The 11,642-nt window shown below is 40.1% G+C and overlaps 1 protein-coding gene across 1 annotated transcript; it reads right to left on the bottom strand.

Moving 5' to 3' along the window:
* Nucleotides 1–350: 350 nt before the first annotated feature.
* LOC132054262 (glycine-rich RNA-binding protein RZ1C-like) lies at nt 351–908 on the bottom strand. Its single transcript, XM_059446305.1, has one exon. It carries the CDS (start codon nt 906–908, stop codon nt 351–353), a length of 558 nt encoding a protein of 185 aa, XP_059302288.1.
* Between the last annotated feature and the right edge of the window lie 10,734 nt (nt 909–11,642).

Here is an 11,642-nt window from a genome sequence, read left to right as displayed (position 1 = left end):
TCATATATACATTTATGAAATTTTGGGATATTTCCCAGGGGGGGTCACCCATCCTGAAATTGCTCTCACCCTAGCACGCTTAACCTCGACACTTTGGTATGTTCCAGTGTCTTAATGCTAGTGTTTTTGTCTCCGCTCTCCCGCGCTACCTTTATCACGTAATATGGGACAAGTTGGGGTCTTAGCAGTTTTCAACACGTCCGCGTAACACGTCTTTTCTTTTAATTACCATTTTAACCTCCGTAATCCCTAGTATTTCATATGGCTACTTTTTGTCCTAAATTTCCCGAATTCCTAATACGTTTAGTAATACAAAGAGCGGTGCATGATAAAGTAAAATCCAGTTCAATTTAACACCCACATATCGTAGAAAAAATCGTCGAAAGCGCACCTGTGGCCGCATCTGCGGAAGGTTCAGGATCCTGCCGTCCTGCCAACGAGTATATACGGTGCGGAGGGCCGGCTGAACTGGGTGCTCCTCCTCTGCCTCGACCGCGGCCCGCTGGAGCCTGGGAAGTCTGTCCAGGAGGACGCACAGAAGATGAGGAACCGGCTACCGATCCCGTAGGCTGACCCTCACCTCTACCTCGCAGCGAGGGGCAGTCACGCATCTTATGCCCCATCTGTCCGCAAGCATAACAAGCATCCGAACCCAGGCGATCGTCCCGATGCATCCTCCCACACTGGTTGCACCGTGGTGGGGGCGGCCTCATCTGACCAGATCTACTGCTGTACTGGGGGCTCGAAACACTGGACTGCTCCTGTGCCTGTCCCCCTCTATCCTCACTTCTAGCTCCAAATGATCTGGCCCTTTTTCTGGAGCTCCTTTCAAAATAATGCTCACTTTTCTGTAGCTGATGCCGCTCCTCCAGGTTTTGGGCGTGAGCCTGAATGCGAGCAATGGTCATCCCATCCTGGAGTGAAGCTGTCAAACACTCCTTAATTAAATGCGGCCCCAACCCACTCACAAATCGGTGCACATGATCTCCCATATCAGCTATCATGGCTGGGGCGTACCTGGCCAACGAGTTAAAACGAAGGCTATATTCTCGGACACTCATATTCCCCTGTTTAAGATTCAAAAACGTATCAGCTCGAGCTCGTCGAACCTCCGGCGGTAAGAAATGTCGCAGAAATGCCTCCGTAAACTCCTGCCAGACCGGGGGAGGGGCATTTGCTCCCCTAGAGGATATCCACCGTTATACCACAAACCGCTACATCCCGCAACCCGTACGATGCCAATTCCACCGACTCGTATCCGAAGCATGTATTATTCTCGGTGTCCTTAACATTTCATCTATGAAATTCTCGGGTCTTCTCTCGGTTTCGAGCCATAGAACTCCGGAGGTTTTAGGGCAATAAAATCACGGCCCTAGCACTCACCGCCCTATCTCCCGGGTCCGTATCTTGCCGCTGAGCCTGTGCGGCAACTAACTGGGTCAATAACTGGATGGCCCGCCATCCGCCGGCCCGGGCCGCCGGCGGTGGACCGGAGGCACCGGGGCCGGAGCCGGTGGTGGTCCGGGGCCGGAGCCGGAACTCCTCTCTCGCCGTTCGAACACGGGGGGAGCATGAAAAGTCTGGGACGGAGCCTCATTGTGAGACTCGCCTTCTTCTACTTCCGCTGGTGGCCCCCGTTCGACTCTGTTCCCAGCCACCATCTTGCCCCTCTGGGCCCCCGTAGCCTTCCTCTTCATCGGCATTTACTGAAACCATAACATAACATTAGGAAAAGAACATGGAAACCTGGTAACATAGCTCTATCGCACGATCTAGAGTACAAAGAAGGTCATATTTCCTAAATGCCCTGCAGCCCCCTGCCTATAAATGTGGCGCGCTACACACCCATAGACAGGACTCTACTGGACACGGCTCGTAGACAAACCCCTAGGACCGCCTGCTCTGATACCACTTCTGTCACGACCCAACTAGGGGCCGCGACGGGTACCCGATACTTGTACCGAGCACCCCTTATTTCTTATCATTCTCTTGCTACTAGTGGGCCACATAAATTATCTCGCTACTTATTTACTTAGCATTATCATTATCAACACTATTAAGAACATGTATTAATAAACTTTACTGACTTAATATACATCGACGGGGAATAAACATTATACAAAGCACCTGACTGAACATATCTGTCTACGAGCCTCTAAACAAAATACATAAAGTAATGAGAAGGGCCGGATGCTGCCGTGCCCGCATATGTACACAAAAGTAGTACCACTAAACTGGAGCTCCGGAACAACTGGAGCACTTCAATATACTGCTGGAAAGCTCCTAGGAATCAAGTCCGTCCACCGCTACACTCGCGCGGCATGAAACGCAGCGTCCGCAAGAAGGGACGTCAGTACGAGTGGTGTACTGAGTATGTAAGGCATAAGTAGTATCATAAGATCATACAAAGAACATAAAAAAAAAATACAACATAGGAAGGTGACATAACCTGTGTCTCTATTTGTCTACTCTGGGAATATTATGCAAATTAACTTCGGGGTTTATATACCGGAGTACGTATTATCGATATTGCAAATACACCTGCCCGACCATGAAGGTGCGGTGTATCTTCGCCCGACCATATAGGTAACCGCCCGACCATATAGGTACGGTGGATTGTTTTCTAAATAAACCATAGGATGAAGAAGTAATACGGTATCCGAGTGCCCCTTGGGGCGGATGCCATGCATGCTGACTAAAAAGAAACTGCGTAAATATATGTAAATAAACTGCCCGCCCATGTAGGCACGGTGTAATGAGCCCGCGTCCAGGCCTCCCGCGTCCGGGGTATAATCTGCCCACTGCAGTGGTGTGTCTGCCCGGCCGCCCGTTGGACGGCACGGTGTCATAAAATAATCATGTGTAAATATGAAGCATGCATGAGAGCCCAAGTGAAAGCTACAACTCTATCGGAGTGACGTAAGGTCGGTGACCTCCGATTGCATTATGGAGTAATCATGGTCATCATGTCTCACCTTGAAGGAACAATTATTATAAGGTGAGACTATCAAGGAAGGATGGCATTAAGAGAAGCAAGGGATAAGATCATAAACGTTATAAAACATTTATTGTTACACTTTAGAATCTTTGGGAGATAGAGTCATAATAAAATACCGAAATCAAAAACTTCTTTGGACACTTTCATACTCATATTGAATTCCTAACTCGAAACTCTTAGTCGTGGAATCATTCTTATCATACTCGTCTTAACCATATTCTCTTCTTTATTATCTTCGTTATGATCACCACAGAAATATTTCGACTAGAATGGTTACAACATTCATCGTTTGATAAATGGACCAATGAAGAAAATCCGGAACCAATGGGTCCACCTCGGGTCTAATGAGGCGGCGTACACAATTTACGTATAATACATTTCATGACATTACTTATGAGAATTTTAGGGTAATCGGGTCTTATTTATGCAAGTTCTAGAGGTTTAGGAAGTTTTTCCAACATTTTGCACCATCTCTAGTTCAATTCTCGAATGAATAGTAACTAATTTCAATCTTGGATTTCGAGGAAAGGGATGGTCCCGAGGCCCGTGTCCAACCCTACTACGTCTAGGACATGCCAAGAAAGGAAGGTAAAGCCTTACATACCTCTTTTCGCTCCTTATGCCACTCCAAATTCAAGTCGCAAATCCGAGAATCTACAAATTGGTCATGTTTACCAAGCATGATTAGTGCCTCTAGAATTGAATTCTTAAAATAATACTTGGCTACCGAAATTTCGTAAAGCACCTCCCCGTAAATACTCCATTCCACCAAGTTCAACTTGGCCAATTTCAATCAACAACAATCCGGGAATTCAACCCGGCCAAACTAACAACATAATATCAACAACCATACTAACAATTTCCATATTCAATCCAAGTTACATTATAACAACTCAATCAATATACTATTTCCTTCAAAACCTTCCAACTCCAATAAGAACATTATAATTCATATGCCAACAACACCATACTAACAACATTATCTTTCATGCATACAAGAACATAATATTCAATTTAAATACTTCAATCACAAGTCTCCAACCTCTACAACTTCACAAGATTATTATGCATTAATTAGCAACATAGTACCCACAACACAACAACAACCAAAACACTAAATAAAATTAACTCATTTTCCTCCACACCTCAACAATTATTACCACATACACCACACTCACGGCTAACATCATGTATACACAACCACAACCTCTCCAAAATTATTCAACTTCCATTCTCAACATAATATCCACAACAATAACAACTAACACTAGATAAAATAGTTAAAACATAATTCCTCCACACATATAGGCATGCACGGCCATGCACCTATATTCTTATTCTCCATGAATTTCAACCATTTTTGTACACTACAACATGCACCAATATCCATAACATGTAGAAGGGAATGAATTCTTACCTTTTTCCTTATTTCTTCACTTAACTAGAATTTGTGACTTGGATGAATATGAATTTTTCTTGCTCCAATGGATACTCCACCTTGCTAAGGGCCCTCCAATAGGTAGAAAAACAATTTTTGAAGAAATTTTTGCCAAGGTTTTGTTGATTTCTCTCTTGGCCGAAAGGTTGGAGGGTTTTTCTCCTTCTTTTTCTTGTTCTTCAATTCTTGAAATTTCTAGAGATTTTGTGAATTAAGATGACTTAGTCATCTTTTAAAGTGTGCAAATTAAATCCCACATGGGCTAAGCCCATGTCCATGGCCGCCATTGGGCCTTCTCTTTCTTAAAAAAATTTTCCAAGCCCAAATATTTTTCTTCCATGCCAAATTGTAATTCATAAAACTATTTTCCAAATTCCAAATTTACCCTTCGCCTTCCTTTATATTTCTATGAGGCGTCGTGCGAATTTCCCTCTTATGCCCTTAACCTTTCTTATTAATTCCGCTTCCAAATTCTTCATGAGCCATTCACATGCTTAACAAAATGAAAATATGGCCTTGCTTGATGTCCTCCCGCGATTGTCTTGAATTATCCAATTGCACAAAAATCTACTTGGGAGCGAGAAGAGGACATGCGAATACAATACCCACACTTGTTCCAAGACTAGTATAAGGTAAATTTCGGGACGAAATTTCTTTTAAGGGGGAGAGAGTTGTAACACCCTAAACTTATTATTGGCATTTAAATAATCTTGCTCTTGTAGTAAATACTTTTTATTATTTTTCTTGAGTCTAAAATTTTAGTTTGTGTTTGGAAAAATAAATAAATTTGGACTTGTCAGTTTTTTTATTTGGATATTGAAGCCCATTAATAAGACCCAATTGATAAAAGTGGGTACTACAAAGGAAAGAAGACCATTTTTCTTTAACCCCACTCTCTACTTGGTCTTGTTATTCTTCTTCTCCTCCTAAACCCTCCATTAGAAATTCTAATCCACATAAACTACTCTCCAAATATCAACAAGATCCTCCAAGTTTTCATGCTTTGTATGTATTTTGGAAGGTTGCCACCAAGAATCAAATAGGTTAAGTCTTGTTTTGATAATCCTAGGTTTTGGGTTTGTGAAGAAGCTCTATTAATCAAGAAGCTCAATCAATCTTGTGGTAAGCTTGTTATTCCATATTATTTTGGATGAAATATTCAAGTTTTTGTTAGAAATTTTGAAACCTTGGAGTAGGGAAATTCAATCCCCTTTTTGGGGTTGGCGACGATTAGTATATCGACCATAACTTTTTATCTATAAGGCGGAATTTGGTGATTCAAAATGCTGTGGAAAGATAATAAAATTTCCCACGACTTACGTGTTTTGCGAAAATTCTAATTCCTCTTTTTACTATGTCAAAAGCGGGATGCGCAAGGCAAGATATAGCCGCTGTCCGTAACTTTTTCTACTTAAAATTTTGCAATAATGGTGACCTATTTAGCCCCGTTTTTGTTCGTCATGATTTAGCCTTTATAGCGTTAAACTCTAGACCTTAGGCGAGTATTCCATTATGTATTTAGGGTGCAAGAGGCTCTTGTAAAAGCTAAGGAAGTCGATATAATTGCTTGATCGTTGCCTTGGTGATTGTAACTTCTTGGTGTTTTTCTTTGAGCTTTAGAGGCACTAAAGCTCCAAGGTTTGCACATATTCTTGAATTTCACATTTCATTTAGTTGAAGTATGTTGAATATCTTGAGCTTGGGTAAAACTTGTCTTTACTTTAATTTGCTATCCTATTCGGTCATTGCTAGTTAAATTCTTATTTCGCTATGTTTAATTGAGGATGAACACTTTGAGCCACTCGCAACTTTGAATATCATTTGGTATCATGTGGAATGCTATTGTGAGACAAACTAACTCGCCCACATATACGGATTGCTTGAGCATTATTGCATTCTCGTTGGGACTTTGTCCTTCTTGTGATAGTGACTTTGTCACTTATATTGGCATGCCTCTTGAGATTATTCGGATCTTGTCCCATCTTGACCTTGGATTCACATTTCTTCTTAATTATGGATCTTGGTCCATCTTAAGTATGAATGGGTAAGCCACTTTCAACATGGTTCTTGATTCTCTTGATTATTGGGTGACGACCCTACTTGATTTGGGACTCCGGTCCTTCTTGTTATTCGATTATGCTTTGATGTAATTGCATGATGTATGTGTTGGGCGAAATTAACCAAATGGTGAACTTTCTTGGATTTTCTTTGGGAAGCTTCTTGATAATTGAGATTTGGATATTGAAATCTTTTTTCAGCCAAAATTTCTTCCAAACAATTCCAAAATGCTCTAGAAAGTTCCCCAACTCTCAAACCCAAATTTCAAGCCTAAATCAGCGATAATTTCCGAATTTCAGTTCAGGTAACGTATAGTTGCGAGTATAGAATCATATAGTGACGCGTGTGGTTCAAGTTTAAGGTGAAAAAAGTGAAGATATAGCGATATTATCAGGAGCAAGGTATGAATCTCCTATTATTAATGTTAATTTTAGTTTATTTACGGAGATAAAACTGTCAAATAGCCGTATAATAGTTTTGTTGGCGGAAATATGGGATAAACCCCATATGGGATGTTTATGGAGTATTTTTGGTGTTGAGAATATTATGATTAATGTTGGTATTGATGTTGTTGTTGTTGGTTGCTGAATTACGATTTTGGGCTAGGCATGTAAACAGGGGAGATGCTGCCGAAATTTCGGCCGATTCTAGAAAGACTTATTTGAAGGACTAAGACAAGCGTATAAAAGTGAGTCTAACAATAGTATAAATTTTCTTGAATATAGATTTACGAGCCTGGGAGGACAAGCGTTGAGTAGTTAAAGTTAAGGCGACCAAAAAGGTATGTTAAGGCTCGTCCCTTTCTTTCAAAGGCATGATTCCTTTGTTATGATTCCATAAATGTTTCCATAATGTTATATCCCGTATTTCATACATTCAGATAAATCGAGAAAGTCGTGACAAGTTAAGGACAGGGTCACTTTCAAGAATTATTTTTATGTACGAGTTGGCAGGAATATTATTTATGAACATTGTTAGTGCGAAAATATTAGGAAAAGCCAAGGGTAAAAAGAGGAAATTTGCAAAATGGCCAATGGAAATAATGTGGAAGGTTAGGGGCAAAATGGTAATATTGAGAAAAGTCGAGGGGCAAAATGGGAATTTCACATAGAGTTCATTAAGGTTCAAAAAAAAAGGGGAAAAGAAAAAGAATGAAAATTGATGACAAAATAAGTCATCTTTTCTAGAGAAATATAAGAAAATTCTAGAAAAAAAAAAAAAAAGAAGAAAAATCTAGAGAGGGGCATGTGCCCCTCACATGACTAAGAGAATTATATATATGAGAGAAGACTTCATTTGAGTTCAAGAAATTGGAGAGAAAGAGAGAAAACAAAACAAGAAGGGCAAAAGAAATAAGGCCATTCGACCATGACCATGGAATTTTAGCCCCTTAGAATCTTGTTCCAAAAATTATTTTCTTGCGGTATTCCTACTAATTCAAGAGTCCTCTACAACGTGGTATAGTTGTTTCGGAAGATAGACCGCTTGTTTCGTCGATTTAACACTTTGGAAAAGTGAAGAAGATAAGAAGAAAAAGGTAAGATTTTACTCCTTTTGTCTTGGAAAATATATATAGGTGTTGTGGAATGTGGAGTATGAAAATTTTGTGTTATGGACATATATATATGTATGGCCGAAAATGGTATGCATGGGAAGGCATGATTAAAATTTTATTTGTTATATTAATTGTGTTGTTGAAGCCTTGTGATGAAAATGGAGGAAAAATGGTTCAAGTTGGTATGGAAAATTGTTGAAAATGATTATAGGAAATTATGTGATTTCAATGTAGTTCTTATGTAATTATGGAAGTGAAGTCTAAATGTGTATTGTTATGTGGATTGGTGGATTTGGAGTGATGTAAGTCCATATTAGCATGAAAGGTTGGTTGTCAAGTTGTTATGGGAAATTATGTGATTTTAATAAAGATTTTATGTAATTGTGGAAGTAAGATTCAAAAATGAGAATTATTGTTGTCATTAATAAATTTGGAGGAAAATAATGCGATTTAGTAGTTTTGTCGCATTTGTAGAAGTTTCGGATGGAATATGACATTTGGCGGGAATACTTGAATTCGTGAATATTGTTGGAATATTATTGAAATATGTTTGAATAATTTTGAATTAGTTAATGGATATGGAAAATATTGATATTAGTTGAAAGTATGAAGTTGGGGTAGAAGTTGTGACACTATGAAGAAAAGAAGACTAGTTAAGCTATATTGTGTTTCATAATGATTGTTTGTGTTGTTGGGTTGTTGTTGTTGATATATTGGGCCGAGCTAAGTCTCGGGGATGCTATATGTATAAGGGAAATGCTGCCGAAATTTCGGTAGACAAACATGAATTTAAGTTGAACTCTTGGAAGCTACAACTCACAATTGGTAAACATGACCATTTGTAGATTTTGGAGAAAACGGGATTCGAATTTGGAGGAGCTTAAGAAGCGGAAAAGGTATGTAAGGCTTACCCTTTCTTTCTCTTGGCATGTCCTAGATATACTAGGCTTGAATTTGGACCTCGGGGACAACTCTACTCTTCGGAATCCACGTCCGAAATTGCCCCTTTTTCTTTCAGTAGAATTGAATAAATTATGTTGCTAATGGTTGGAAAAGATGTCTAAACACCTAGAACTCGAACAAATGAGACCCGACTATCTTAAAACTATCACGAATGATATCATGAAGTGTAAAATACGTAAATTGGGTACGCCACCTCATTTGACCCGAGGTGGGCCCACAACCCCCGAGACCTTTGTATATTGTTCTATTAGCCTTATTTCTGTACGATAATTAATGGAAACTTTTGGCTAATGTTCCAAGTTTGTTATAAGTATTTGGTAACTCGTATATGAGTATTCTGGTTCGGCTATTCGACATAAATGCTTCGGTACGAATGATCTGACTTGAATATTTGATATAAACATTCCGATGGAAATATTCTAATACAAGTGTTCTGATATAAGTATTTGAGAATAAATGTTCTGATATATATATGTTCTGACATAAGTATCCTGATCTAAGTATTCTGGTATAAGCATTCTGATATGATAATTCCGATATAAGTATTCCGCTATCTGTATTTGGATATGAGTCGTCTGATCTGAGTATTCTAATACGAGTATGCTCTACAAGCCTTAATGTCCTTCATGTATGATCTCGGATCGCTTAAACGATCCGAAGAGGTTTCGTATTTCAAACGCTCATAGCTTTCGATACTAATTCGGAAAAACCCGAAACTCATTTCGAGCCTCGAATGTCGGTAAGTGTCGTATTCATCGAGTACGGATTTATGTGCATATGGTTTCTCACGACTGCGCTCGTGCATAACTCAATGTATCTTTCACCGAGTCCGGGCCGGGGCATGTTATGTTCTCGTGCGTATACGGTATGATTCGATTCACCGAGTCCCGGCCGGGACATGTTCTCGTGCGCATTCCCCGCATTGTTCACCGAGTCCCTCCTACTTGCGGGCCGGGACACGTTACCGTATATGTTTATGATGATATGGGGATTGGATGGCACATTATGATTATTCACCGAGACCCGCGATGGTAGGCGGGACACGTTATGTATATTTGGTACAGAATTCTGACATGCATGATTTCATATTACCGAGTCCCTTAACAAAGGGGCGGGACACGTTATTTGCATATATGACATATGATTCTCGCTATTTATGATCCTATTCACGAGTCCCTTATCAGAGGGCCGGGACACGTTATATGCATATGTGATCTATGATTTTGATATGCATTGATGAGTTTATCCACCGAGTCCCTCACAGGAGGGCCGGGACACGTCACACACATGTACGATATATGACTCTGGCATATGATAATTCTGTTCACCGCGTCCCTTCGCAAAGGCCGGGGTACGTATCCGTGTGAACATCATATGATTCCGATATGTATAATACGTAATCCGAAAAGTAAGCATCTGAATATTCTGTACGTTCTGTAATCTGTCTGATATATATATAACATCATCTGAGTACTCTGTACGTCCGGAATTTCGTCCGACATATGACCTCGTCTGAACATTCCGTACGTTCTGCAATCCGTCCGACGTGCGATATTATCGTGCGCTCCGTATTTTTACCTCTTCGGACATGCGATACGTGATTGCAAACTAAGTATTTTGGTACTCTAGTTGACCCACTTACTTTCGTACTCTCTTACGGCATATGAGGCAGGTATGTATGGATTGTGTACGAAAGGTAAGCGTACAGTATCTTGAGTAGTGTATTTATTATTTCGTACGTTTCGATTATGGTTCGGTTTCTCTGTATTCGTGCTTTACATACTCGATACATATTCCGTGACCGACCCCCCCTTTCTTCGAATTTGTACACGTTTCATGCCGCGCGGTACTCCCGGATATTTGAGATTATTATAGAAGATGTTCCGGCGGAGATGGCAAGCTCCATTTTCCCGGAGTCCTTGCCCGAGAGGAGTTTGTTTGTTATGATCTCCGGATGTGTTAGAAGACTTGCGACGAGCGTTGTGGGTGTTGGTTGTCGATGCGCAAGCGGCTCCATCGGTAAATCGTCATATGTGATTGGTTTTGTTTGACTACAGAATTTATGTAATTTGAAAGCAACGAAAATAATTATCTCTGAAAGTTGTATTTTGTACTTTATCATAATTATCAAAAAAAAAATTATGTGCGTAATAAGAGTCTGTGGGTTCGCTCGGCTCCGGATGTGGGGTCGGGTGCCCATCACACCCTAATAAGGTTAGGGTGTGACACATAACCTCCTTGTTTTCAAAAGCTAGAAGTTTATGACTCTTAAAGATTCTTACGACGTTAAATGAAATATGTTCTATGATGATTGTGACAATGATGATGATCCTCTTCTAGAAACTCCGAAGCTATGATTTGAGAGCATTATGAGATTATTGAGCCATTCCATGTATCTCTTGATCTTACTTATTGTTGATGGTCTCATCTCATGTCATTCGTTCCTTCGAGGTGAGATATAGCGAAGATAACGATTCTATTTTCAGTGCTACCTAAGTTCATGATTCTCGAGACTCCCGTGACATTATCGATTTCATCATCAATGGTTAATTCTTCAAGGAATGATATAGTGACGATGGTAATGCTAATGATGGCGTTGATTTCATTTATGTATTTTTATGTGTATGTAT

The sequence above is a fragment of the Lycium ferocissimum genome, chromosome 4 (assembly GCF_029784015.1).
Source record: "Lycium ferocissimum isolate CSIRO_LF1 chromosome 4, AGI_CSIRO_Lferr_CH_V1, whole genome shotgun sequence".
Lineage (NCBI taxonomy): Eukaryota > Viridiplantae > Streptophyta > Magnoliopsida > Solanales > Solanaceae > Lycium > Lycium ferocissimum.
The sequence above is the reverse complement of the archived record's forward strand: the minus strand, read 5'-3'. Positions and strand labels throughout refer to the sequence as shown.

Bases quoted from the DNA above. Each gene is read 5' to 3' on its own strand.
- LOC132054262 (XM_059446305.1), bottom strand. From the start codon at position 908: ATGACCATTGCTCGCATTCAGGCTCACGCCCAAAACCTGGAGGAGCGG.